Genomic DNA, 27,138 nt, shown 5'->3' on the forward strand with positions numbered 1-27,138 from the left:
AACTCTAYAAAAGTCTTGTCTGTCAGAATGGCATGAGTTCACTGCAGAATATTAGAGTAAAGATTTGGTGGGATATACAAATAAAAGATTGGGAGAAGAATGAGCAGAAGGAGAAAGCACTTAGTATGTAAAACTTCAACACATTAACATGTTTGCATACACGTTAACAGCACAGTTGTGCTGTTCAGGAGAAAAATGTACCTATAGGATGCCATGCTTCATATGAATAAGAAGAGGAAGATTGTAGCAGTAATTTTATTGGGATAAGGCTACAGTTTTGGCAGGGAATTTTGGTAGAGGTCACATCAGAATTGCACTGACAACGGAAAAGCTATATTCATGCAATAGTTGCTCAACACATTTTGTACATGCCTACTTGAGCTAAACAGTAACTTCAGCTTGTGTTTTCCTGCCATCACTTGTAGTTACTGGGGCTGAAAATTGTCCTCCCCAAAGTCCTGTCCTGGGTTGAACTGCAAGTCCGGTGATCCATAAAGTCTCCCTTCTGGTGAATTGGAAGGGTCAGCTCAAAAGTCAAGTCTGAATGCCATGACAGTGACTCAAGATGGTTTTATAGGCTTGAAAGTCTTTTATATGTAGCTTAATTATTTTCTTAGGTTGTGTCTGTATTGGATGTATTTTTTTTTTTTTAGAACAGAACTCTGACCATCTACTTAAACCTGCTGCATATAGTTACCAGTATGATTTTAATGAACATTTAGCTACCTGTAGTCAGAAACRTGAATATAGTTATATGCTTTAGTTAGTTTAATATATGCTTTAGTTAGTTAAAAATTCTTATTTATGTGGTTGCAGCTTTTTAACCCTGATCTTTTCCTTGACTCAATTACTCAGCCTGAAGGAGCTGTCATGCCTTTTCCTCACATACTTTCCCTATATTGTTTCAGAGGCTGCTGGTTCCTCAAGTATCTTGAAAAAAGGAATCCTCATCTCCCATCATTGCACAGTGGCCAGGATCTGCAGCYAAGTACAGGAAATCCTGGTTTTCAGTAAAGATTAATTTCATAATCATGTCCTGTAAGGTTGCAATTCACTGAATGGTTGGCATACATCTGCATTTTTGTTAATGCTTTTCAGCTATTGTGTTCAGTATGAGAAATTAAGGGGAAGAAAAGGGGGACTTTTCTTTTTTCACAGTGTTTTCCACTGCAATAAATTCTGGAATATGYGAAGATAAGAGATTTGTACAGAATTAATTGTTCAGATTTACCTAATATGTATTCTTTTATCTGCTAATGCTTTATCTTTGCTCCTTGAAATGCTCGAGAATATAAAATAACAACAAATTGATTGCTGTGTAAGTGTGTATTGGGATTTACAAAATTTATAAGGAAAAAGAAGACTCCTTACTCTTGAAGAACTTCCATTCTGCATCTCAGAGTAGTGGAGCAGGGCAGTGAATGAAACTGTAGGTGCTTGTGTTCTAGTTTATGTTGCTGATCCTTAGGAACAGACCAGATTTTTAAAAGTGAAAAAGACAGAAGGCAGCAGCAATACTTGACAGGCTTTCCAAGTTTCAATTCTGGCTGGAGGGATACRCAAAGCTGTGAAATTGGTTTAAATTAAAGTAAACACAGCATTGTTTATAGAGTAGTAGTGATTTCTGTAAGTTTATTAACTGTATACCAGGTTGGTTGGATGATACCAAATGACAGCTAATCCTGTCTAGCAACAGCTGTCCTGTTTTTACTTACAGACAGATGCAATGGATATTTGTTCTTTTGGATGAGAAAAGTTGCTGTTAGCCCCCTGACACGAAAACACTTCTGGAGGTACCAAGCTCGGATCCTTGCTCCTGTGGTTTCTTTTGACCAGCTGGAAGAGTGCTACCAGAGGTATACACACACAAGGAAGGGCAGCCAGCAGCACACAGATGGCCCGTACCCAGGGTGGATAAACTTTCTGCTCTTTCATGGGGAAGCCTTCCTGTGGAGATAAAAAAAGCAAGCAAAAGAAATAATTGGTAGATACACTTAGATTTTGCTATGATTTCTTTTTCTTATACTGTTTTAATATGGATAGGAAAAGTTTTACTCTGTCTACAGTAGTRTTCAGTGGCTGTGTCCTCTGCAAACTCTTCTTGCGGGTCTGAAGACAACTGTAAATGTTTTATGGTTTCAAAGATTTGTAGCCATAATTGTGACACATTCCTAGGGATACAGGGGTTGCCCAAAGTGTTATAAAACCATCACCCTCTCTTGGTTAAACTCTGTTCATTCTTGTACTCAAAGCCTACCTGGTTTCAGCAATTACTGAACATGTTCTTTGTCAAATAGGGAAGATTTATATCAGAGACTTTGAGGGAATGACGATAAATGATTTCTGCAAGTCTGTGGCTATGAGTGTTATTTGGGATGACAGATATTTAATGGCATTTGGGAGAAACACTGCTGCTGTGTCATCCTCATATAGTTTAAGACCAGAATCAATCTTCAAGCCCTTACAAAGGGTGTATTTGAGAGGGATCGAAGAAGCTGAAATTGATGTGTGATGGTGCCATCCAGATCAAATGTCCTCAGCATGGACATGTGTTTGTTGCTGAATTAACCAACGTTGTTCTCAGACCACTGCCTCCCTGTCTGTCAATAGTTCACATTCATATATTCACCAGGGCCCTGGTGATACTGGTAGTTCTCACCGAGAAATGCCTTCATCCCTGACATCTKTTACACAGCTCTAAAGCTCTGCCCAGGCCTTTGTTGTATCTCTGAACCCTCTCTAGGTATGGAATGTCTGTGAGACATTTCACTCCAGCACTTGTGAGCATTACACACATCCGTAAGAAATAYGGAGCACAGAGTATGCAGGATGCCTCAAGACATGTTTTAGTGTATGTAACCTCTTTGCATACTTCTCATTCTAAGGTCTACATCACTTCAGTAAGCAGTAGATAACAATGATCTTAAAGGATCTGGTAAGGGAGAAAAATAGATTATTCTTGCTTTTATTAAAAGTTCGGAAAATATATGAGAACATACATATTTAGGGTTCCAGGCTGGGTAGCTTGGTGGCTTCTGCATCTGAAGAGTAACAAAGGCCAGGAAGACAATTAGCAGGAGCAGAGGGCTAATAAACCTCCATGTGATCTGCCAGTAGAGATTGAGTTTTCGTCCAGTCATCCATTCCACATCTTTACTGAACCTTGTAAAAGAAAGCATGTTTATGATGATGTCAGATCTAAAGTGGTAACAGTTTCCCTTTCTTGTRATTTTTTCTAAGTTGGAAGCACATGATGCAGCACCCAAAATCTTCTCTATTCCATACCATTCTTTAATAACTTACTACTCTCTTGAGTAAATAATATCCTTCAAGTAGGTCTTTATTGATCCATGTCAGTTCAATTACCTGAGCACCTAGTCTGCGGTTTTTGAGCATAAATAAATGATGATAATATTGCAGCAGTTCTGTCAACTATTCAGATATTTAAAATAAAAAAAAAAAAACAACCCAAAATTGACAAGGAAACAAACATAGCATGTTAGGAAGAAGTCTCAGTAAACCAGCACCAAATCAAATCACATCAGGGACAAAATTACTGTAACCTGAGTTGCATTTATGTCTTAAGAGAAAAAAAAAAATCCACCAAAAAATCCASCTTTTTCCAACATACCTTTTAATTTTATAGATGTACACAACTCCAATCACTTCAAAGAAAGCGATGACTAGAAGAGGCACTGTGCCTGCATATCTGTCAAAAACGTCAATCCAGTAACTGCCCGAACCCAGCGTAAAACACAGGGCAATGAGGAAGCTAATTAGACATATTATACCTGAAGAAAAAAAGATACCTTTGTTACTGGAACGCTGAACTTGGTAAGCATATTTTTGTTCTAATTTGTTTTGTTCTTGTATTTTGTTCTAATAATTTTTATTCTCTCTCACTCTATRGAGTTACAAGCTGTTTTCTCCTTAGAGAAGCTAATATCACTTCCCAAACTCAGTGTTCCCCTGTGTTGGCCAAGAGGCACCACTGTCGCAGGAGGAATGAATTCCTGGGACTCAGAGCMTCCTTCAGTCATTCACATTTCCTCCCACCAGACACCCTGGGCTGTGCCATGGCCCRCTGTTAATTTTTGACTGATGTAGTGAGGCTCAAGTGCCTCGTTTCCATGCATCTATAGGCTCAAAGCACAGGCAGCTGGCACCTGGGAATTGTAAGGAGTCCCTGGATTTCTGCCCCCCATTTCCTCAAAGAGCTCAGAGCTGCAAATGTGTATGTCCCTTGTGTTCCAGCGTGGGTGGCTTGGGTTTCAGCACACTTCTGTACAGCCAGTTCTCCTTTAGTCAAGGTTTAGATTTGGGGTAATTGAGAGAAAAAGGGGAAAGGAGGGAAGAAAGGGTTTGCTGGACACAAACATAGGCTACAAATCAATATGTATGCCTTTCTAACGTGTTTCTAATTGCTTCTGACTCTGGGATGGCCTTTCATTCAGTTCTGTAAAATGTTGTCTCCAGAGTAGTTTTTTTGTTTTGTTTTGTGGTTTGTTTTTTTTTCTTTTTTAAAAAGTTTACAGTTGGAAAATCAATTCCAAAATAATACGGTTACCTAATCAAGTTGTGAATAAATTTGTTTCTGCATAAAAAAATTGTAAAATGAAAAATATAGTTTAGATGCCACAAGAAGACTCAACAAAAGGCATGACAGCAATATTTCCTTTAAGAAGTTAAAAGGACATATTTCAGGAGTATTCATCCATTACTTGCAACTACCAGAGATTTTTTAGACCATTCTTTCTGGACCAGTTTCACAGCAGCATCTCTCAGACTTAGTGAGTCTGGTTCTTAAGGAGCAGGTTGGGTTCAGTAAACATCTCTGGTTGAGAAGTTCCAGTTTTGGTGCCAGAACAGGATTACACACACTCATTCCTCATTTTCCAAGTGGTGATTTTCTACTCTGGTCAGCTCACAGTAAATGGGAAACAGTCTGTAGAAGCATAAACCTGAATGAAATAGGGGTGAACGACCTCTCTARCAGTGGTGAGTTCAAGTGCAGTTGGTTATGGCAGACCAGCTGATGCACTGGGTGCCTTAGTGTGATTTGTATCAGTGCCAAAGGCTTAAGGGAAGACAAGGCTCTTCCTCATATCTGCAACAGCTCAGAGTGAACTTAACTCCAGGAATAGCAATTTAACAAGCTTTCTCAAACTGAAACAGCTTAACTTGCAAACTAGGAAAAGAACTGGCAAAGGCAGTATTATATTGTCACCTGACATCTTCTGCCATAACTGCTATCTCATCTCTGTGCTTATCTTCTGWAAACTCAATCCTACCCTTACTTACACTGTGTGATAAAGCTAAATTAATACTACAAATTATTAATTCCTCTATAGTAGTAATTAAGCAGTTAGTAGGTTGTATAAGGAAGCCACCTTCTTTGAACAAAGCAGATACCTTACCAGATAATAGCTCTTTAGGTATTGATTTAGGTATAATTTGAAGCTCTAGAAGAGGAGTGAAGACACCCTCAATATTTCCAAACATTGAAGAAAGGCCCAAGCAGAACAACATTATGAAAAACAGGATGGCCCAGGCCTGGGATCCTGGCATGAGGATGATAGCTTGAGTGAAAACGATGAAAGCCAATCCAGTTCCTGATACGCTCTGCAGAATTCATAAACAGATAAAAATACGCATTACAATGCCATTTCTCATGCATAAAGTACCTATAGCACACTGCTGTCTTCTGGAGTCAAAGGTGCTTGTCAGTGTGTGGCAGCCAGCATTTGAGAAAATGGGCAGTGGGGAGTTTAAAATTAACTAGTTCCACTAGAGATGTCTAGACAATCGTAGGGCAGAATTTTAGCCTGCACAGAGAGATGGGTCCAGAGTAAAGCAGATCAGAGAGTTGTAATTGAAACAGCAATTGYTTTGCTAATGCCATCTTAAATGTTTTTTCAAAAATCTATTAGGTAGTAGCTGCTGGAAAGAAAGTGATGTAAGTAAGGATATGATTATCACTCTTAACACCAAGAGAACTGGTGAATCATTGATCACAAAACCCCCCATAACTGCCAAGGCAGAAAAGACTAAAAGGGAAAAAGCCAATTTCAACCAAATTTCTTTTGATTTAATCACTCAAAGACAAGGCTATTTAGATATAAGCATTGAAAAATACTAATGTTACTATTATTTGGAAGGAAAATATTTCAAACTGTAAATCAGAAATGGGCACCATCAGAAGAAGTGAGACAGGAGAACTGCCACGGCTGTAATATTCTTGGACTTTTCCAACATGTAAGTAAAATAGTCTATTTCACCATCATTATGTGTTAAGCCTGTCATGCATTAGCACACTCTGACTGTGCCAGACAGGATCACTGGAGCAAGTGGAATGAGGTAGGACAAGCAAACAGAAAAGAAACATCTGTGTTTAGTGGTAGGGGAAATGTTTTATGAGGGTTGGAAAATAGAAGCGGAAGAGGACATGTATTTTGGTGGCGAGCAGTGCACATTGTAGTATATATTTTTATACTCTCCTATATATAGACATAGGAAATTCCCATTCAGCATCCTTTTTCTATAATCTTTTCATCTACATGTGTTCCCCCTGTTGTGCTTATTCCTGTAAACCAAAGTAGGGCTGAATCTAGTGTCAATGGTAGACTCCAGATGGGAGCATCCAGGAAGATTAATTTTGTGATAATGATGTGTAATTTTGCATGCTGTAAAAGCTTTAAGTTCAAACTATGCTACAGCAGTATTGTTACTTCAGATGTTGAAAATTTGATTTGTTTMATGATTATGTATAATATATCATTGCACGTAGATCACAGTGCATGTACTTATAACAAAAAGGAAGATACCAATCCTTCTACAGAACTTTGTTTTTGAAAGCAGTTATGGTACCTGATCAAGAAATTCTTGAAGATCACAGCTTTTCAGTTTGAGTCCAGCAATTTTTTCTGGATATGATGAATTCAGAAAACTAATCCACGTTGTATAATTCTGTCGCATGATGCTTTCTTCTGGAAGGTCAAATTCGTTGATGATRCTGATAATGTTCCTGCCAGAGAAGCCCACATATCATTAGTTCAAAAGTTTGCAGATGATGTGGCTGGAAATGCTATGCCATGGATTCAGATATTACTCAAAAGCTGTGTTTACTTTCTGTGCTGCTATTTAGAATAGAAAGAAAAAYATTAATTGACAGCTTATATATAAATTTAATTTAATGTTCCCTTTCAGACAAAAACTCTTAGTGCATTATGCAGATGCATTCTTTAAAACATTTTTGTTTTATCACATCTTCAGGCCATTTCTACTGCTTATGTTTAACAACTTAATGAATATGGTGAAATAGAAAAAGGTAGTRGTTTCTTACTGCTTCTAATTCTAGCCTGGGGTTAAGGTGCAAATCTTGATGCACTACTTGAAATGAGTTGTTTTATAATTTATCTTGCTTCTTACAAATGACCATCCTTGACTCAGTGACATAGCACTTTGTATTTCTGCATTAAACTTCTCAATACAGATGTTTTTCCTTTCTAATGAAAATKAATCCCCTAAATATTTCAAGTAACACATTATCTATTTAGGCATTGAAACCACAGTACAATTTTGGGAACACAACTTTCTCACCTGTCCAAGCAGTCCCAGTAGGCTGTGGTTGCTTTAAACCCCAGAACAGAAAAGACTGGGATGGAAGCGTAGAGGGATGTCATACTGTTCACTATTGCGACTGTCACAGCATCCTTTTCACAGTCATTTCTAGAGACAGCATTCAAACAAGTGAAGTGATTTAAAAAGGCAGTTTTTTATCTGTGGTTCTCTCAGTTATTTCTGCACCCTTCTTTTTTTAAATCCCTCCTCCCCCCCCTTCTTTTCTGTTCAAAAATCTATTTTGCCTTTTAGAAAATCTTTTTGCCTTTTAACAGCACTTGTTAAGATCTTAAAAAAATTAAGATAATTCATAAATATTCTAAGAAAGAGTTTTTAAAATTTAAAGAAATAGCACAAAATGCAGCARGAATTTAGCCAGTTAATAAAAGCTGGAGTTCTACTTACTTTGATGGATTATAGCTTGCGAATGCAATAAGCCCTCCAAAAGCCAGAGAAAGAGAGAAGAAAATCTGTGTAGCTGCATCAAGCCATACACGGGGATTTTTCAAAGTGTTCAGCTGAAATAATTGGAAAAAAATGCATGTACTAGGCTTAAATTAATTTTTTTTTTCTCTTCCAGTATAACTCATCTCTTACTTCACTTCTGAAATTCTGAGTTGTGTTGCTACAAAGATACTGTGAAAATGAGAATAGCTACCAAACAGGTCAGTAAAACGTGTTTTTGAGGATATCTTTGAGGCTATTTAAATATATGCAACACTTAGAGAATCTTATTTTATTGTATACCTCATCTGTCTGATGATAAAAATATGGGTTTAAATGATAACATCAAGAACACTGTAGGGAAAATATGTTTTTCCTCAATTTCTTTATTTTTTTAAATTAACATATTTGGTAACCTGGAGTTAAAGAATATTATGTTCCTAAAACTGTATAAACAAATACTAAACGTTCATAGTTTTAAGACAGAAAGTGATTTTATAGCTTTCCAAATTTGCTTTAAAAATAATTTAATAGAAGCAACTAAAAGTGCAAGCCAACAAGAAGAGAGCAGTTATTAAAAACAACATCTGAGATTCAAAGTGCTGTGAAAAYAGCAATAAAGGATAGAAAGGTGGCATAGGAAATACAAGGAAAAAGGAGAAACTGACCATGAAAATTGAATTTTGTTGTAAGGGCAGTGTGATACAGGAAGATAAATTAAAAAGCATTGACTGGTGGATTACAGAGAATGTTAAGCAGTTTTAAATAGCTCCACTAAGAAATCTTGCCATTGAAATCAATAYAAAAGAAAGAGATAAAACATAAGTAATGCATAAAATGTAACTGTGATCAATGAATATTACTTTCCTGCAGAAACTACAAAGTGTAGTCATATCCTTCCAGGTGAATTGCTTTCTGATCAATTATCAAGGAGGGGAAATAGAAATATTAAGAAGGTTTTAAAAGCCAAATAGTTCAAAAGTAATGTTGGGGCTGTTAAGTATTTCACTTTTTTTTACAACAGTCTGAGTCAAATCTGCATCCCAGTCATGCAGGACAACTTATGTGTTTTGTGTCTGTGTGCCTGTGCTGTGGTCCTAGTCTGTGACTGGGAATGTGTGTAGGAGTGAGAGCTCAGTATGCCAGATGACCCCTCATAGCATTTTGGGTTTCTCTGAAGCTGGCCTGAGCTTGAAGAGCAAAAATAATGAGTTCACCTCAGTGTGGATGGGTGCAGGCAATGCCATTACTGCAGACTCTCTCTCCACAGGGAGGCCAGTGCTTTGCTCTCAGCAGAACTGGTGTCACCTTTTGTACAACACAACACAGCAAGCACATCTGTGGGTCATTGCTGGCTGAAATGCTTCAGCAAAGGCAAACCCTTCAAGAGGTTTATTTTGAAAGATCATAGCCAAGCCCTTCAGGGCCAGAGTGCTCACTGGCAGGACCTTGTGCAGGTGCTGTTGCAGTGYAGAAACTTGGCATTCACGTGGCTATGTGGCCTTCCCACTTGGAATAAGTGCTGCCAAGTCAGTTGTTGGTGCTGATAGATGTGACTCCTGAAAGTCTGACTTTCTGACTGGGAACTTGGGCAAATGAGTCTGGAGATAGTTCAGACTGGTGCAGTGTTTCTATTGATCCCAAACTTGAAAAGATAATGGGCAGGCAAGTGTACCACGGCAATGTCATTATCTGGTTCAGCAGAGTATTAAAAGTGTAATTTTATATTTATATGGCATACAAATTTTATAAGCATATCTTAAGAAGAAAAAATGTGCTGATGCCACATACATGTGGATGAAGATATACAACCATAATGTTAATGAACAGGGGAGTGAGGTGGAAAGGAAGTATAATTGCTCCCTTGTGAGTTGTAAGATGCTTGAATATTTGAAACATAGAGAGAAACAGAATTAAAAATTATTGGGGTCCYGGTGATGTGTGATTTTGGTGTAAAAACAGCTAATGCTTTTGTCATAAGCAAGTGGTCAACAGATAATACTGCATTTAAAGGCAGCAGTTCATTAAGGKAGTGTTTTTGTTCTTAATACTGGAAACAATATGTACAGACCAGGTACCTTGAAAGGTTCTTTAAGTGTCCATGTATAATAATACATCATAACTACAAAATAGAGGAAAAAGTTAGAAATTGCTTYTGTGGATAGAAGATTTGGTGCCTGTACTGCCTTTTTTTTTTTCTTGGCCATTCTCACTGCCTGTTAAATAGCTGCTGAGTTCTGGGYACAGGCAGCAGTTGCCCAACCAAGTTCTTGGAACTGTTCATTGCCAGAGAATCTTCAAATATTTGAAGTCCCTGAAGCTCTTTCAAATGTGAAAGAGGCTGAAGAAGAAGACATTTGTATTCCTTAGCTGACACAGGTGTCCACTGAAGCTGAGCTGTGCAGACAATGTGTTGCTGATGCTTGAKGGAATCTCTTTTCTGCTGCCTCTGGTTATTTATTTTTCAAAAAACCTTTCCAGAAGTTTGTTCCAGCTCCTATGTTGCTTCATCTTTGTGCAACTTCTGCTTTCCCCTCAGGTGTCACTTCAGGATATTTTTTTTTGTTTTCTTGGCAGCTTTATTTTCCAAGTAACCAAGTATTGTGAGAAGGTGAGTAAATCATCAGACTTCTCTACATCTGAAAGTCAATGAAAAGAAATAGTTATTATTTGCTCGAAATTTAAGGGTGTCAAAGTGGTACTTRTAACAAACAGCTCATATTTATATCGAGGTGAAGCATCCTTTAGTCTGAGTGACTCCCCTGTGTTACTCCTGAGCAAGAAATCTGCACGTGGGATCCTGCCCAGCTCTCTGAGCAGCAGCAGTGTCACCCCTGTGTGATGTCCCTCCTGTTACATGCAAACATCCTCGGGGAACCTGAGTGGTTCTGGTGGCCAGGACTGTTTCTRGGGGTCACAGTTACACAGGCRTCAACAGCTGATAAAATAATCRAGGAGTGCCATGGTGCTGCCTCCTGCTTTGAACAGATTTGCKGGTGACTGAGAARCCTCAGAAATCGATTTCYGGAGCTTCTTYCACAGGCAYAATCTTTGCWMCCGAYTTAAAATGCACTTYTCASGCAARAAKAAYAGARAAGAGACTTTGCTTCTCWYMAARCCMAWYYYGKKKWRARGGKTTWMYYMGKWRGKKGRWYYYYTAAGGAKWWMAAMMWTTYCYYYYCMWYYTTYCYWWKSYYYTTTWAAAMCYYSSMWTKRRGSMRSYYYTTTTWMCMRGSYSSMWTTWRYTTTKKKRRMYKSCWTTTCAGAAGAAACKAAATTGAATKGWAACACTTTATAAGGYAATAAATTATCTAASGAAATWAACTAGKGCTAGGKTTAGGGYTCTGCCTAGGGTTAGGRTTCRGAGATCTGAAGAGCCTGGAGCTCCAAATATGCTGTGCTTATTTATTTGTGGTACCTGCTAACATGAACTAAAATRCAAACTTGAAAAGTGAATTAACTTTGAAAATTGTGGTTTAGAAAGAAAATTAAATTCAGTTGGGTCACTGTGATTGTGAAACTGGTTAACATGGGACTTTCTGTACTGGATACTACATTCTTTCGCAGATTTTTGAGAATAACACTAAGATGTCACAATTACCAGAAGGTGGATATGGCAGTTATAGAGAAACTACAATTTCTGCTGTACTGCACCATTGAAAAGAAGCTGGAAAACAATGTCCAATTAGGAGAGATTGTGAAGAAGAGTGATTTTTTTTTTTTTAGAAGCAAACTAAAACAGTAGGTGAGGTAATTCTTATTTTATTTTGCTAAAAATTTTTCTGCAAAAAGACAGGAAAAGAAGAAGAAAACAGCACACACTTGAGAAATATGCTTTACAGTTTTGTAAACTGATGTGRCCTGGGTGGGCCAAGTAAATCTCTGCCAAAAACCCAAACAGCCCTCCTGTATAACACACTTTGGAGCATCCTGTGTGAAGAAGTATAAAAAAAAAAAAAACCTCTTTGCTCACAGTAAGGGTGACAATAGGCTAACATCAAAGGCAGTTCTGGTACTGCAGTTGTGAGGTAAGGGGATGAAGAGAGAAAGGCAGAAGCTGTGTCCTTTTGACAAAGCTGCTGTCCTTTTGGAGTCCTTCAAGTGCCACAATCTTCCATAGCAATTGGTGGCTTAGTTTAACAAAGCCAACTCTCTGTCTTACACTAACTTTCTGTGCAAAACCAACACCCATAGCAGATRTCACTTACCAGGCTGTTTCATCAGSTTTTCCACWTTTGTGGATAAGAAYATCACTGAAACCATCTTCAGATGACTTCTCAAGGATGTCCTCAGGATCTGCTTCCTCAAACCAGCTAACCATCAGCTGCAAGTTGACTGCAGGTAGTTTTTCATTCTGATTTCTGTTGCTGGTGTACAAATCCATCCGTCTCTTTTACGATGATCTGCTCCTCCTCAGCACTGCAACACCTCCAGGCTTTGTGAGTACACACCAATCTAGTTTTCTGCATTCAGATCAGGAGCATTGCAAACTAAGTCCCAAAGATGTCTGAGCTCTTCCAGAGAAACCTGACAGCCCAGTTGAGACCAAACGATGTCAGGCCCTGTTCTGGTTGTGTTGTCTAACCTGCCTTCTTCCCGAAGACATTGCACCAAGCTCTTACAGTCCAGTCTGTGCCCTACAAAAATGCAAGTGTATGTCCTGATCTCCTTTAAAAAACAAGCCTGTCTTGAGCTCTGACAKCATTTAGATGGATGTCTGTGCCACTGGGCTTGGAGAAGAAGGGATAAAAAGGTGTCTCATCCCAGCTTTCTCTTGCTCTTGTTTCTTTCCAGCCTGGCATCTAATGTATCTCCAGGCTTCCTGGGCTATGATTTCCTTAATGTCTATGTTCTTGTGGTAGGAAAGGATAGGGAAAAACCACGTTGTTGGAAGTGCTGCTGTGGCTGTGGAGGCAGCAGAGATGCTGAGAACATGTCAGTGGGTGCTGCTTTCGCTCCTTTACACCCACCAGTTAGCCACAAAGACAGAGCTGTGTGGAGCCTACAGCCATTCAGAGGGACAGTGTGACTTTGCGTTTGGGAATGCTGCCAAGGACAGTATAGAAAAGGTCTTTCTGAAATGGTCAGCATGTGGAAGGGTCTGGCACTCCTGTCCATATGAGAAGATAAGAAAAATGGGACAGGGGCTGTTCTCCAGCAGTTCTGTCTTTTAGGAAGAAATATGGGGGATGGAAAAAAACTCTGCTTTGAAGAAACAGGTAAGAGAAAATTACTTTCAACTTTTAAGAAAAATCGCTTTACAGTATAATTCCACAGTCATTCTCATTGTGAATTCTTAAAACATTAAAGATGTGTAAATTCTGTAGCAGTGGCAGGGAAATCCCATGTTTCTCACATGCTTGTGAAGTCCATTAGTTTCATTTACACATTCAGAACTGAGGCACCCATAACATACTTAATTTTCCAGTATTTTCTGATATGCTTACTACTGAACTGTTAAATTCTTTGCTGCTTCTTTTCTTGCTAAAATATATTAAAACACTAAGTCACTTCATCTCAGAAAAAAAAGCTTAGCTGAGCTCTTGGATAGATATCTAAAGCAGGAGTTGTTGGAAAATGAGTATACARTATGAAATCTGAGGGGTAGTAAAAGGAAAACTAGTTCTAATACTTACATTAGGGGTGAAGAGGTAAATTAGACCATCAGTGGCTCCTGGTAGAGTGAGTCCTTGAATAAGGAATATAGTCAGGACCAGGTATGGAAATATTGCTGTTACATAAATTGCCTAAAGTAAGGACRTCAGAAAACAGACAGTTACTGGCAATAATTTCAATAAATCCTATTTAAGTTATCACAACGTACAATCTTAATAWTATTAGGTAAGATGGCTACACATAAATATGGTCATCTTTCAAATGAGCAGGGTGAGGTAACAAAATCTCTCTTAAAACTGTGAGAGAAGGCTGGTAGRGCAGAAGTGTTTGCAATGGGAAAGGAGAGAGGAATCATTTAAAGCCATCTATACTGCTGTTCTCACTTCATTGGACAAGGAGTACACTGAATGGTGCCCRTGTGGTAAATGGGGAAGGCTTTCCTTGTGGTAAAACTCAGTATCTGGAGGGCAAGATTTTATAGTGTGGGAAAATCACTTCTCTACTCTCTCCATACCTTTCCTGTGGTTTCAATTCCACGGATGGTGCAGAGATAGACAATTGCCCAGCAAGCTGCTAAGCACAAAATGAGCCACCACTGTAACGTGCCACTCTCAGCAATATCAGGTGTTATGTTCAAAGTTTTCCTGTACCAAAAATAATTTACTGCGGTGCTTTCATAACATTCTTCATTGAACCCTGTAAAAAAACATGTGGCAGGTTTTAGAATAAATCGTGGGCTGCACAATGAAATAGAGATGGACTTTCTGCACAAAAAAGAAATGTAATGTGCAGCAAGACAAACTGTCACAGCAGGCTGAGACTGAGAGGCTTCTATGAGACCTTCTCCAGAACATCACCAGCATTTTRTGCAAGGGATAGCTYTCTGATYAGAAAYAGAAGTGYTCAGTGCAGGGTGRAATCTGAACTAATTGCAGTGAAAAWTATGCAATTTTTAGCTGTWTGGCTACAAGTAGGTCAAGCTATAATAAACTTCAGGCACCTGAGGATACATCTAAGCCCAGACTCTCCTGGCTATGTCATGGCCCTTTGTGGGGAAAGACTCAGACAGTGGCCTCTTTGGTTTGTGTGTCTGGGACTTCTGTGAACAGGAACTTCAGTATCTGCATCTAGGGGAGTGGGCATTCCCCAGCCATGCTCTGTGCCTCAAGAAAAAGGAACTGGGAACATGGTGTACACCACAACCTGTGATGGCTAATTGTCTTCTTACTCTAGAATAGTGCTAAKGTCTCCAAAAGAAGGTTTATTTCTGCTATGTTTTGTCCTTTTTTTCTTAGCCTCTTACTCAGGTGATATTTATTTCTGTGTCCTGGAACTTGTTCTCTCTCATGCTCATTGCTGATTTAAAAAAGAAATTTGAAAAATAGTTTTAAAAACCTGAGAGCATTCTTCCTTATCCTGCTTGTGTACTGTCTCTCTTTGGTCCTACTAAAGGTTTTGTAATGGATAACAGGATTATTCTTTATTTTGTTTCCCATTTTGAAGTYAAACAAAAGGACTCATGGACTTTCTGGCTATTGTTGTTCTTGTGAGTATGTTGAATTTGAGTAGGCTGTCATGACTCTTGTACCTTATTAACAGGAAATCAAACCAGGGCTTGTGCACAACTCAGGGCCAAATAAAGTGTGGCTTCTCATGGTTTWTTGATTAGCCCAGAGTCTGATATTTGTGATCCTCCTTTTTTTTCTAGCAGTGGTGAAGGAAGTGTATCTTACCTGTTCTGTTTTCATTTAGAGGACAAGCACTCCAAGGAAGAGGTTCTTGGAAGGAGTTTATGAGATACCACATCACCCAAGTTAAAACCGTGTTGTAGTATAAGCTCACCAGAACTGACACTACCCACGTACCAACTCCTGCAGAAAACACAAGATCTACTTTAGAAAAGCTTTGGAAGAAGTTACCAGTCAGTCACAGGACTAACTTTTAGAAGCTTATATTTCCTATTTTTTCAAGATTTTCTTCTCCATCTCTCCAACTCCATCCTGAGACTTTCCCATGAAAGATGGACATTTGTGTCCTCAGTAGCCAAACACTGGTGCGCAGTCCCCCGGCTCACCAGCCCTGCTCTAGGAATGCTGAGACTCTCTATTTGCACAGAAAGGGTTGAAATCTTTGCTTTAGTATATAATCCATTGTTTTCTGCAATACCAGGCAACTTCAGCAGTAGAGTAAAAGAGTAKAAGTTTTATAGTGTGAGGTAGCTACGTGAGGCTGCTCATCTCCCAAATGATGCATATATGCCTTAAATTGGTAATTGTTTTGCTCCTGTAATGAGGAGGGAAGAATATAAACATCACAGTTTCTGCTTGCTTGCATTTTTGCAAAGGGAGTGTGAACATGCCTAATTGTAGGAGATGGGTTTGGCTGGCAGCACCACCTGCTGCTTGGTATTTCTTCCTTGTTGCCCTCTGGGCCTTAGATGACTCCTCTTACCGACTCCTTCTCCTCCCCACAGGCCCAGGCAGGGCTGTTGGAGCCAAGCCCATTTCAGGCACCTGCTTAAAGCAGGGCATGATCCAGCAGGGCTGCTTGAGGCATGCAGGAGTTTCCCCTTGCCCTGCAGCCACAGTGGTTTTATCTCAAATACCCACTACAGTCCCTCATGGGGCTATTCTGATGACAGCAATTCAGAATTACAGCGTCACAGAATAATTTGGGTTGGAAGGGACATTAAAGATCATCCAGTCCCACCCCTCACCATGGACAAGGACATTTCAACTCGACCAGGTTGCTCAGAACTCCATCCAACATGGCCCTGAATGTTTCCAAGGAAACCACCCCTCACTATCTCACCACTCTCATTGCAAAAAAAATTCTTTTTAATCCCAACACTTATTTCTTTTTATATCCTGAAAAGCATCAGGCACAGGTCTGTAGGAAATGAGTGCTGGGTAGGAGCTGTCTGCAGTTCCTTGAGCTGGGACTGAGAAGACGTACCAACGCCTCCAAGGTAAGGAGAGATGGTGTTCCAGGCTCCAATGCTGCCTTTCCTCAGGCACTGCCCTAGGGCCAGCTCCAGATGGAGCAGTGGGATTCCTTCGAAGAGCAGAGCGATGAAGTAYGGGATCAGGAAAGCCCCTGAAAAGACATTTAAGTGCAATCAAGCCAYGAGATTATCTGTATCTCACTGAAATTACTGGTTTATAATTAAACTGCTTTAAGAATTTAACAAAGTCCTTGTAGGATGTGTTGAGAGAGGGATCATTGCTAGGGACACCTACCAAGTAACATCTGTTGCTATTAATTTTATGAGTGAAGATGGAGGAGGAGGGTCTGGGATGCTTAGTGCTGCAGGATGCTTCCCTCAGGTGTTGCTACAGCCCATTAGAAGCTGCCTTGCTATTTCATCCATTTCCCTTTCTTTTATGCACCATCTTTTGTCCTCCTCATGAAGCACGAGGATGTGCCTGTGCCCTATACAGTGTGTTTCCCTTCAGTGCCTTGTTTCTTTTCTTAAAGCTCTCAGGCATGTGSTCCTCTGTCCTGCGTGGAAAAGCAGGATTGTGTGCTGTATAGCCYTGAGAGACCGGGTCAGTCTATTGCATAAACTCTGCTCAGAGCACAGAGCCTCTTAATGAAAAGCTGAAAGCAAGGCTGAAGTAGTTTCCTGAGATGTGTGAGCAGTGGAACCTCATTTCTTCTTAATTTGTGTCCTTTTCTGTTTTCCTCACAACATCTCCCATGGGCCAGAAGCAGCAGGTGCTGCTGTTTGCCTATGGGAAGGGACCAGTCCTACCAGCAGCCTGACTAATTCCTGTGTGCAATGCCTYGCTTCCCCCACATTCCCTCAGAAGGGACAGGACACATGTTTGGGTCTTCTTCCTTTTGCACAGATGTTGCTTTTCGTGAGACCAGAAGTTTCATCAGTATGTTTGTACCACCTGTCCAAATGTCCAGTTTAATTGAAATGGTGGAATGGGTTGAAGTTTATTGTCATGACCAACAACCACTGTTTCTACGAAATCTCTTCTCCAAGGAAACAGACAGGAATCCTGCCTCAGCCACCTCCCAGTCCTCCTACAAATGAGTACAGATTCTGTGCTCCTCATTGCTTTGTCAATAAACTTGTGCCTTGTTTTACCATTTCTGCTTTGTCTCCAGACCTCATCTGTRAGTCTGCTCAGCTCTGCTCTTGTAGCTCTAGAAACTCCTCAKGCTCTGTCTTCAGCCCTGGGAGAGAGGTGGGGAATGCACGAGGATTTCTGGTCTCCACCTGGAGTGGCGCCTGGGTTCTGCAATCACTGGCTATTTAGAAAGGCTGGGCAGATAAAATCTAATCTCCTGAGCCAGTGTTGTATTGCAATAACTTTGCTACCTTTTGCTRGGTGCTGCAATAAATGCACCCAACACCCAGAGAAGGTGAGCTGAATGGTTTAGCCTTCTATCAAGCAATGTGTRGGAACAAAAATCAACAGAGCTCTTCTCAGCAAAGAACTATTCTTTAACTGCCAGCCTTGGAAATAAATGTCTCACCTTAAGACCTCTATTGACAAAATGCTTTTAACTGAGAAGCWGATTTGAAAGAGGAGTCTCACAGCTAATTCCCTTTATATCAAATCCTCAATTTCAGATCCTTTCCACCAGAATCCTTTAACTTCTTGCCATGCTCAGTCCTGTGGCTGTTTCAAACCTGCTGCAGTGTCACTCTCCACAGCACATCTGAGGGAACCAGCCCAGCCTTCCTGACAGTCTGATGCCCTGGACTGTCTCCTGGGAAGAGCAAARTATTGAAGTGACCTCATATCACAGTACAGAGCACTCCTTTGTCCATCTGCCTGGCCCTACCCCAGCTCTGGGCAGCAGCTGCAATCYGTGCAGAGCACTCCATAGGAGATCAGCCTATCTCCCATATCATATCTCCTGGGAAGTAACTGTGTAATAATTAGTGCAAACTGTTACCTCTCTCCCCTCTGTTTGCTAGCTGAGCCACTGGCAGCAGAGCATGTTTAGACATTCTGCTGATAAAAGCATGTTTACTTTGTGCTGGCTTGTGTGTCTCTTCAGACATATTTACAGCATGGCAAAGCATAATGGCACACTTGAAAAAAAAATACTGATTTTCCATGAGAATGACGTAAAAAAAAATCTGCTATCTGAAAATATGAAAATATGGCAAAATAATGGGTTATGAAAAAAGAGCTTATGAAGCTGATCTTTCTCGAACCTAATTCAAGTAAACGGCTTGTACTGATAAAATTAAGTTTTTAGTTATTCATTCATTTGCATTGTAGTATTTTTAGGCAAAAAGAAAGGAGGAAAAGGACAGTCTGCTGATGCACTTGAAGCTTGCTCTTTTCCACAAAAAAAATCCCCCACCTATAGAAAAATATGGAAAGACATTAACACAAAGGTATCTGATACAGAATAGTGAATAGGAACCCTCTAGCACTCTGTAGCTGAGGGCTCTGTTTAATAGATAAAGGAGGATGTGCCAGAAGGCCGAATTTAAGTATATTTTTTTTAAAAAACGCCATGAGAAATCTGACCATGGAGAAAGCAAGCAGAAAATCCAAGGAGCAGAATGAAGCGCAAGCTGGTACCTAACACACAGCAGGTATTGCAAACCAGAGCATTCAAAAACCCGCACAGGAAAAACCAGCACAACCCATATGTTCAGCACAGGCGCAGCAGAACTTTGTAGATTTGGCTTCTATGGGGCATGGGAAAAGGAAACTTTGGCAGAAAAAATCATAAAGCACTAGTAACAAATTATCCCGTGTCTGCACATTCTACCTCAAACCAAAACAAAACAAAACCAACCAACCAAACAAACAAACAGAAACTACCAAAACAACCCAGGATTTTTTTCCTCTCTCAAAATGTAGCTAAGGAAAATTAGAATGATGAATCATTTATAAGTAATTTAAAASCCTGGAGAAATGCCCATAAAAATCAAAAGTATTGCCAGTGTGACTTAGTTGCATCCCTGGCATGTGATATAGGAAAATTTTAGTCTACAACATTCCTTCTGTCAGAAAGATCCTGAAGATTCATAAAGCATCGATTCTGCAAGTAGATGCATGCAGTACTAAAAGAAGGTCAAGGRAAAAAAAAMMCCAAAACTCTTCAAAACTGACAGGAGTKAAAAGTTATTTTGGAAGAAGCTCTCCACAAGGATATCGCAAAGTTTATGGAACAATCCCATTGCACATGAGAAGGCACAGAAAGCCTACAGAGGCTTTTTCAAATCAGTCTATCAACAACTGCAGCTACTGCCCTACAGGTAGGCTGGTGTCACTACCAAGCGAGTCCTCAGTGACAAGGAGCACCAGTGTGTAACAAGATTGCTTAAGAGCCATTGGGGTGGAGACAGCTCCACAGTCATAGCAGTAGGAAAAGACCAGGAGCACTGAGGATACACAGGGCATTTAAAACCTGACCCCTCGACTGCAATGCACAGGCAAATCAGGTCAGAAAAGCGACTGCCCAACCATATCCAGCAAAATGCCACTTGGAGGGCACAGCCTTTGTTACATCACCTGCAYGTGACAGTCTGGATGGGAAGTGCAGGAACCGCTGGGCAGCCTGTGGAGAKCTGCTGGTGCACCACGGGGCAGGAGAAACCAGGAGGCTCGGGAAGGAGTGCAGGACAAAGTTGATTCTCAGCAAAGAGCAAAGCAGAGTGAAAGAACCAAATTGGCTTTGTCACTTGGAAGGAGAGACAGACCAATAGACCTGACAAGTGGAAATGTAAAGTGGTTTGATGTGTGGGCCAGGCGACCTCCTAATTTATGTGTACCAAGAACAGCAGAAATCMGTGAGCCTCAGTGAGAAGCAGAGAAGAGAACCCAATAGCTTTGCTTGATATTGGAATACCAAGACTTCCTGAATGGTGGGGAAAAACTTGGGGGAAATTATCCATGCATTCAATTTTGCATTTTACCACTGCCTGTGGATCAGCTAGCAGGAGAAAAGCAAGTGCCTTGAAATGATTATCTAAAGACACAATAGCATTTGAAAGGCCAGAACATGAATAATAATTTTCCTTCAGCTAGAGATTTAGAAGTAGAAAAACATTATTATGATAAAGACTGAAATGAACTGGAAAGTGGCCAAATAGTAATTTCAAAGGAAATGCATCTGTAGAATCTGAAAAATTCAGAAAGCATATCTCAGTRTGATAAAATGCAGCAAGCTTTCAGAGATCCACTTCATCCGTTCTGTTGGCACACAGGAGGAATGGCAATGGGTGCACTTTTCCAAAAGACAGAGCTTAATGGCAAGACCTGTGGTCATTTATGCAATTTTATGCAATAGGTGGTAACTACTTGTTCAGATACAGAGAAAAGGCTATTAGCTATTGAAAGGAGATTATCAGACCTGTCCCATGGGACTTCAGCTAAACGGTGTASTACAGTCAACACAGCAAGGAATTACATCAAGACATCAGGTAGGAAAAACAGCAACTTAATCTCACTCAGCCCTCTCTCTAGAAAAYAGCACTTCATGACTTTTGTATCTCCTGCAAATGCCTCAGTCCAGATGAAAAGTGTGATCTGCTTTAAGCATTGTCTTTGTGCAGCACACTTATGATGCACTCATTTTGCCTTGCAGGCCACATTACACAACTTAGTGACTCTGAAATTTGGCAGGGTTGAATCTCCTGCATAAATAACTACATCTCCTTGAGCAGCAGTGAGGGAGCTAAGGCCATGTCCAGAAAACCAAAGGGGGAATAGAATGGAATGGAATGGAATGGAATGGAATAGAATAGAATAGAAAATAGAATAGAATAGAATAGAATAGAATAGAATAGAATAGAATAGAATAGAATAGAATAGAATAGAATAGAATAGAATAGAATAGAGATAACACCCACAGATAACTGATACAATAAGCTTGGTGAACTTCCTGTGAAAGGTAAAGGATGCAGGCACACAGCACTCACTAACAATCATGCACCAACCTGAGCTGCAAAGGGCAATCAAATATARCAAATTATGAAAGGATCAATCGCACATGTCACAGCTTTTCACTAAGGGCTTAAGCAGTCATGGCAACAAGTTACTTGCTGTAACCCAATTTTTCTGTCAGACAGTGAACTGTTCTGGTCTTCCCAACATACTGTATTTGTTTGGGTTAGTTTTGGTTGGCTGGTTTTGTTGTTTTTTACAGTGTCTTCCAGTAATACATTTTGTTCCTCTCAGGTTTTGTTTTCCTTTTGAGGACACAGTGAAACAGGCAGTTCACAACACGTTGTAGTTCAAATTTGAGCAAAAGGTCAGGTAGGCCATGGGTTATGAAAGTCTGTAAATGGTTGTCCCAGAAGTAAACAGTTTTCCCTTTTTAGCATGACTGTAGTGTTTGCGTGTATTTCTTTTCCTAGAAAGAAACTGTATTTTATATTAAAGAAATTTTTCAGTCATTTTATGGGCTCGGGCACTCTACATATTTTTAATCATCATGAGTTAAGCAAGCAAATATATATATATATGTATATATGTATATATGGATAGATAGATAGATATAGATAGATATAGATATAGATATATATTTAAACACTAGCTAAAATCAAAAGTATACCACTGCAGTCAGTTCTATCTAGAACTGGGTTGTTTTTTCTCATGTACACCCAGATGACTCCGTGTGTACGCATACAGATGTATGACTTGTTAGTGTCTCAGTTTTAAGTGACAAACTCTACACTGGGCTATTTGGAGCCTTCTTTTCAATCCCAGTTGCCTGGGAACATTTGTGTTTGTCTCCACTGACTGTGGCAAACAACCTTCATACCCATTAGTCATGAAAAGTAAATAACTAACTTAACTCAGGCAATAAATCCAAATAATCAGTAACAGCGCAGGTGATAAATGTCAGCAGAACTGATATTATATTAGATCCGAGTTACTGAGTAACGCTAATGTGCCATGAATCAGGGCCAGAGGTCTGGTGGGAACAGCTGACAGGAGACAAACACACAAGCACTTGTYTTCATCTCTTGTTTTTGAAAAGATGCAGGAGCGAGAATATCACCTGAACCAGCTGTGAAACTGTACCCCAGAAGCTATTCAGCCCTCAAGGCTGGCCGTGCCATATCCATGCCTGCTTTCACTGTGCTCCTGATTGTGGCTGCAGTCACAAAGCCATGGTACCTCTCAGGGCTCCCAGTTAACCATCCTGCTGCTGGTCTCTCCCAGGATCACATCTCCACATCAGCACACAAGCAGGATTCATGCTCCAGTACCCCCCAAAAATCTATTGGGCTTTTGCACCTGAGTTGGTTGCTTTAAAAAGGCAACCCCAGTGCAGTGTCACTGCCTTAAATTAACATAAGAAAAATGTATCTGCCTTATACACTGGTGTGAATGCAAGAGCTCTGTCTTCTCAGTGATCTTCATAACTCACACTTTTCCARTGCCAGCTTTCTTGGATAAATTATTCACAAACTCCACAGCACTTTGTTACAGAGTCCATCCTTCTATTGAGCTCTTCAAGCCCATTATTGAAACCAAACACGGCTGCATTTCCATACATTGACCTTAATTCACCGGGCTTGTGCCACTGTTTGTGGTGATGCAGAGTAGCTCAATMTGGTGRCTATTTTAAAYTGYTTTTTCACTGKWTTTTAATGGCAGCATTGCTACTCAGGGAGCAAAGGAACAACTCAGCCCTTGCCCCTGATGCATTTTCCTGTTTTTATTGTCTTTAAACCTGCTCTACCCCCTGTCTTTTTTTGTTCCTGGACATTCCTGTGGGAAATATGCGAGATATGGAGCTGGATACACAAGCAAGCAGAYTTTCTGAGCACTGTTCAGTCCATAAGACAGGTCACCATGGGTCTCCTTTCAGTCGGTTTCTTGATTCTCTTGAGGTGGTGAGGTCTGGAAGGCAGGGATGCAGGGGATCCCAGAAGGGAGGACGAAAGGGAGAGATCAAACCTCAGGATTGCTGTCCTCTGAAGTGAGGCTGGGATCTGAAGATGTTGAAAAACCATTGGCCACAGCTGGTCATGGAGAAGCAACCATTGATGTTTCATAGAAAAGTATAAGAGCCTTTTTGTGGCCAGTAGAACAATTTTTCATCTTAATCCCGATTTTGCACAARTTTTGTGCAGCCTCATGCAGTTGGTGGCTCCAGAAGCTGCTCTGTGCAGTGAGATGTGTGGAGGAGCTGCATCTTGCTTGCCTGGGAGTTTCACACCTTTCACTGAGCACTTTGTGTTAATCATTCATTACATTACAAAAATATCACATTATGTTTGCTTATTATGTTATTTGTTAATCCTGAATGCTTTTCACCCTGCTTTCCAAGACAGAAAGGACACCTGAGATGCTCTAGAGTATTTGACCTACAGCTCGTGCTCCAGAACATTTTCCTTGCAGGTTTCATGCCATATGTGCTATGGGGATGTCTCTCCAAAGCTGTTTATCATGTCTCATTAATGCCAGTATCATTAACTGAACTGGCAGGTTTTTTCCCAGTAATTCCCACAGACAAATACAGAGAAACAGCATGCACTCATGGCTTTCTAGCCACCCAGTTATGGCACTTTTCTGTGGGAGTTTCACTGGGTGTCACATCTTGTAAATAAATGATGGAAATCATCAAATGTCCTGAGAGGAATCTAACTAACTGCTTCTTGTCTCTTCTTATTCGTATTTGTATTTGTAATTGTGTTTGTGTAACTGTAACTTTCAGCTGTTACGTATTCAGCCTTAAAAAGATCCTTGCCACCAAAATAATTTCCATTTTCTTGTTTATAGACTGTGATAAAAACACTCTTTAATTTTCAATTTCATGACCTAAATTGATTGAATTCCTCAGTTGTTTCTTGTCCCAGAAGYTTTTCAACCCTTGAATACTTGCTGGGGCTTTTCTGTATTTTGTCTAATTTTTCAAGTTGACTTTGAAACGTGGACTTTCAGAAAAAGTCAGAGGTTCAGAAGTTGTYTTAYTATAGGCAGCAATGTCTCTACCTAYTTCCTAGTGCTCTGCTTGTATCTGCCAAGATTCTTTCTCTTGATTCAACCTGCTATAGCTCAGTCATCGAGCTGCTTTCCAGAGTCCCTGAGTTTCTCTCTGGAGCACCTTCCATTACAGGCAACATCTGTTCCTGGTTCCTTGGTTGACTGAAATTATGCAGTGCACCAATACTGACACCTTAGTAAAACAAACTTGGATTTGATAATTTTTTTCTGTCATTTGACAGTTTCCCCAGGTGTGACTTTTGGGTTTCTCCAATTAATGGAAAGATAACAAATAATACCGGGCTGAAACAATTTGCTCACTTTTCTTTAGACAGCTTACCGTGGCAGAATTCAAAAGCTTTTGTGAATGGTGAGTACTCTTTTTAAGTACTCTATTCTCATCCATTTATATTTACCAGATTTCTGCTCCTTAGGTGAATCTTTGTGGGGCTGATGTCGAGGTACAGGCTTAGGCAGCTTAGGCAGCTGTCCACGACACCTGGCAGGCTCCTGCTGCTGCTGCATCATCTGAGCATTTTAAACACCCGCACCAACAACCAAAAGCACAATTTAGTTTTGTGCAGGGGCAATTTCAGATGACGAGGTAGCTCCTAAGAGCATCAGAGGAGGGTGGGGAATGACTCATTCAGCATCCCAAAGGGAAGTTCAGTGGCCATTTGACAGGGGGCCAGTTCACTMAGGCCTCCCCAGGACTTCTCCATAAGGTAGCCAGCTGTAGGTTCAGTTTCCTGCTTCCATTGGAACCATAGTAGCAGTGTAAAAACTTGAACAGAGTTTTTTTCTATCATCAGTCTGGTCTTCCTAAACGAGCGTATCATTTTATAATTAAATATACTTCTATAGAACAAGCAAATAAACTAGTGCAAAGCATTAATGAGAATTAGCATTTTTTTTAAAGTGACATAACTGATATAAATTATGTGACTTCCATGCCTGTCAGAAGTTAGTATAGTTGTATGAGAACTGCAGATCAGTATTTTGGCAAAGTCCCGTTTCAGTCTTACCGCCTCCATGTATCTGACACAAATATGGAAATCGCCACACGTTCCCCAGGCCAACGGCAAATCCAATACAGCTTAAAATATACTGGAACTTATTGTCCCACTTGGGTCTGTCATCTTCTTTAGAGATTTCAGGTGTTGCTGATAAATCTTTTGACATTTTAATGAAATATCCTACTTGGCTCCTTAGCACCTTTCACTAAAAATGGGAAGATGCTTCAAAACCTGACTCTCCTTCAGGTTTTATGCAGGGTCACAGTAAGATCCTGGGAGAGAGGTGGAGCTTTCTTTTTTTCTGATGCAAAGGATTTTATCATTGCCAAGGCTGCAGTTTAAAGACAAAACCAGGAATTATTATTATATAGTTACCACTCTTGCCTTTTTTGTAGCTCYTTCTATAGTTAGACATCTTGGGAATATGTTGTTAATGGGTAACTTCAGATCAAACAGGTTTTTRTTTTCTGTTCTTGTTCTGTTCTCAGACTCTGTCAGAAAAGTGTGACACTGAATATAATTAAAAAGAAACCTTTGCAGTGGACAAATTAAAATTGCAAAATAGCTGTACAAAATGTGTGTATAAAATGTTGGCATTTCCTGTCTTAGTTTATTAATAGAAAAAAATAAGTGAAGGCATCTTTTCCAAATGAAAAAAGTCAATTAGAAAAAAAGTCAAGAAAAACTAGACATGTCTGACGTGTGTTCAGACATTAGAATTTGGTCCATTTTCACAATAGTTGCTGAAGTTATTCACTTCACACCTGTCAATGAATCTCCAGTGCCTATTTTTATTATTCATTATATTGTTACTGATGAATGCAAGAACTGAATGCTTTCCTTCGACTGAAAGTACRTGAGAATATTTTTCTGTTTTCTTTCAGTCACACCAGGGTTTTGCTGATGTACGTGCCAAATCAGTTCACACTAAGCAGGGCATCCAGTCAGCTTGCTTGCTTCAGTAAATCAACACTTTATGCCTGGATTCTCCAAAGGGTTTCTAAGTGAAGCTGAATTGTTTTCCCCAAAATAAAAGCCCTGCTCTGTAGCTAAGCGCACAAATGTGGTCAGGCTGCAGATCATCCAGCCAGAAGCGAGTTTCAGACCAAGGCTGTGTGACTCCCCCCGTGCTGTCACAGCTCATCTGCTCACAGCTCTGCAGATATCCAGGCTCACAGAYGCAGCACCACCCTTGCTCCCACCACCACTGCACTTCTGATCAGGGGATGTCTTGGGCTGTGATACAATTTTTTAAAAATTRCAAATGGAATGTAGATTAATTTAATCATTCATGTTCTCTGGAATGGGTTGCCCAGAGAAGCTGSATGGATGTCCCATCCCTTCAAGTTTTCGTGTCCAGGTTGGATGGGGCTTGGAGAAACCTGGTGAAGTGGAAAGTATCCCTCCCCATGGCAGRGGGGTGGGAACTGGATGAYCTYGAAGGTCTTTTCCAACACAAGCCCTTGAYTCTRTGATTYCATGAAGTACACATGCAGTGCCTGGTACTTTATTTAGCG

General features: G+C 40.2%; 1 protein-coding gene across 1 annotated transcript; it reads right to left on the reverse strand.

Moving 5' to 3' along the window:
* Nucleotides 1-1,663: 1,663 nt before the first annotated feature.
* LOC130582918 (sodium-dependent neutral amino acid transporter B(0)AT3-like) lies at nt 1,664-25,787 on the reverse strand. Its single transcript, XM_057381901.1, has 12 exons — nt 25,631-25,787; nt 16,636-16,776; nt 15,414-15,551; nt 14,195-14,376; nt 13,701-13,811; nt 8,026-8,138; nt 7,600-7,728; nt 6,868-7,024; nt 5,418-5,622; nt 3,632-3,791; nt 3,000-3,162; nt 1,664-1,947 (listed from the first exon to the last, which is right to left on the reverse strand). The coding sequence occupies exons 1-12, from the start codon at nt 25,785-25,787 to the stop codon at nt 1,708-1,710; spliced, it is 1,896 nt and encodes a 631-aa protein (XP_057237884.1). The 3' UTR covers nt 1,664-1,707.
* Between the last annotated feature and the right edge of the window lie 1,351 nt (nt 25,788-27,138).

The sequence above is a fragment of the Malurus melanocephalus genome, unplaced genomic scaffold (assembly GCF_030028575.1).
Source record: "Malurus melanocephalus ecotype Western Australia unplaced genomic scaffold, MMel_1.1 scaffold_539, whole genome shotgun sequence".
In the NCBI taxonomy this organism is placed as follows: Eukaryota; Metazoa; Chordata; class Aves; order Passeriformes; family Maluridae; genus Malurus; species Malurus melanocephalus.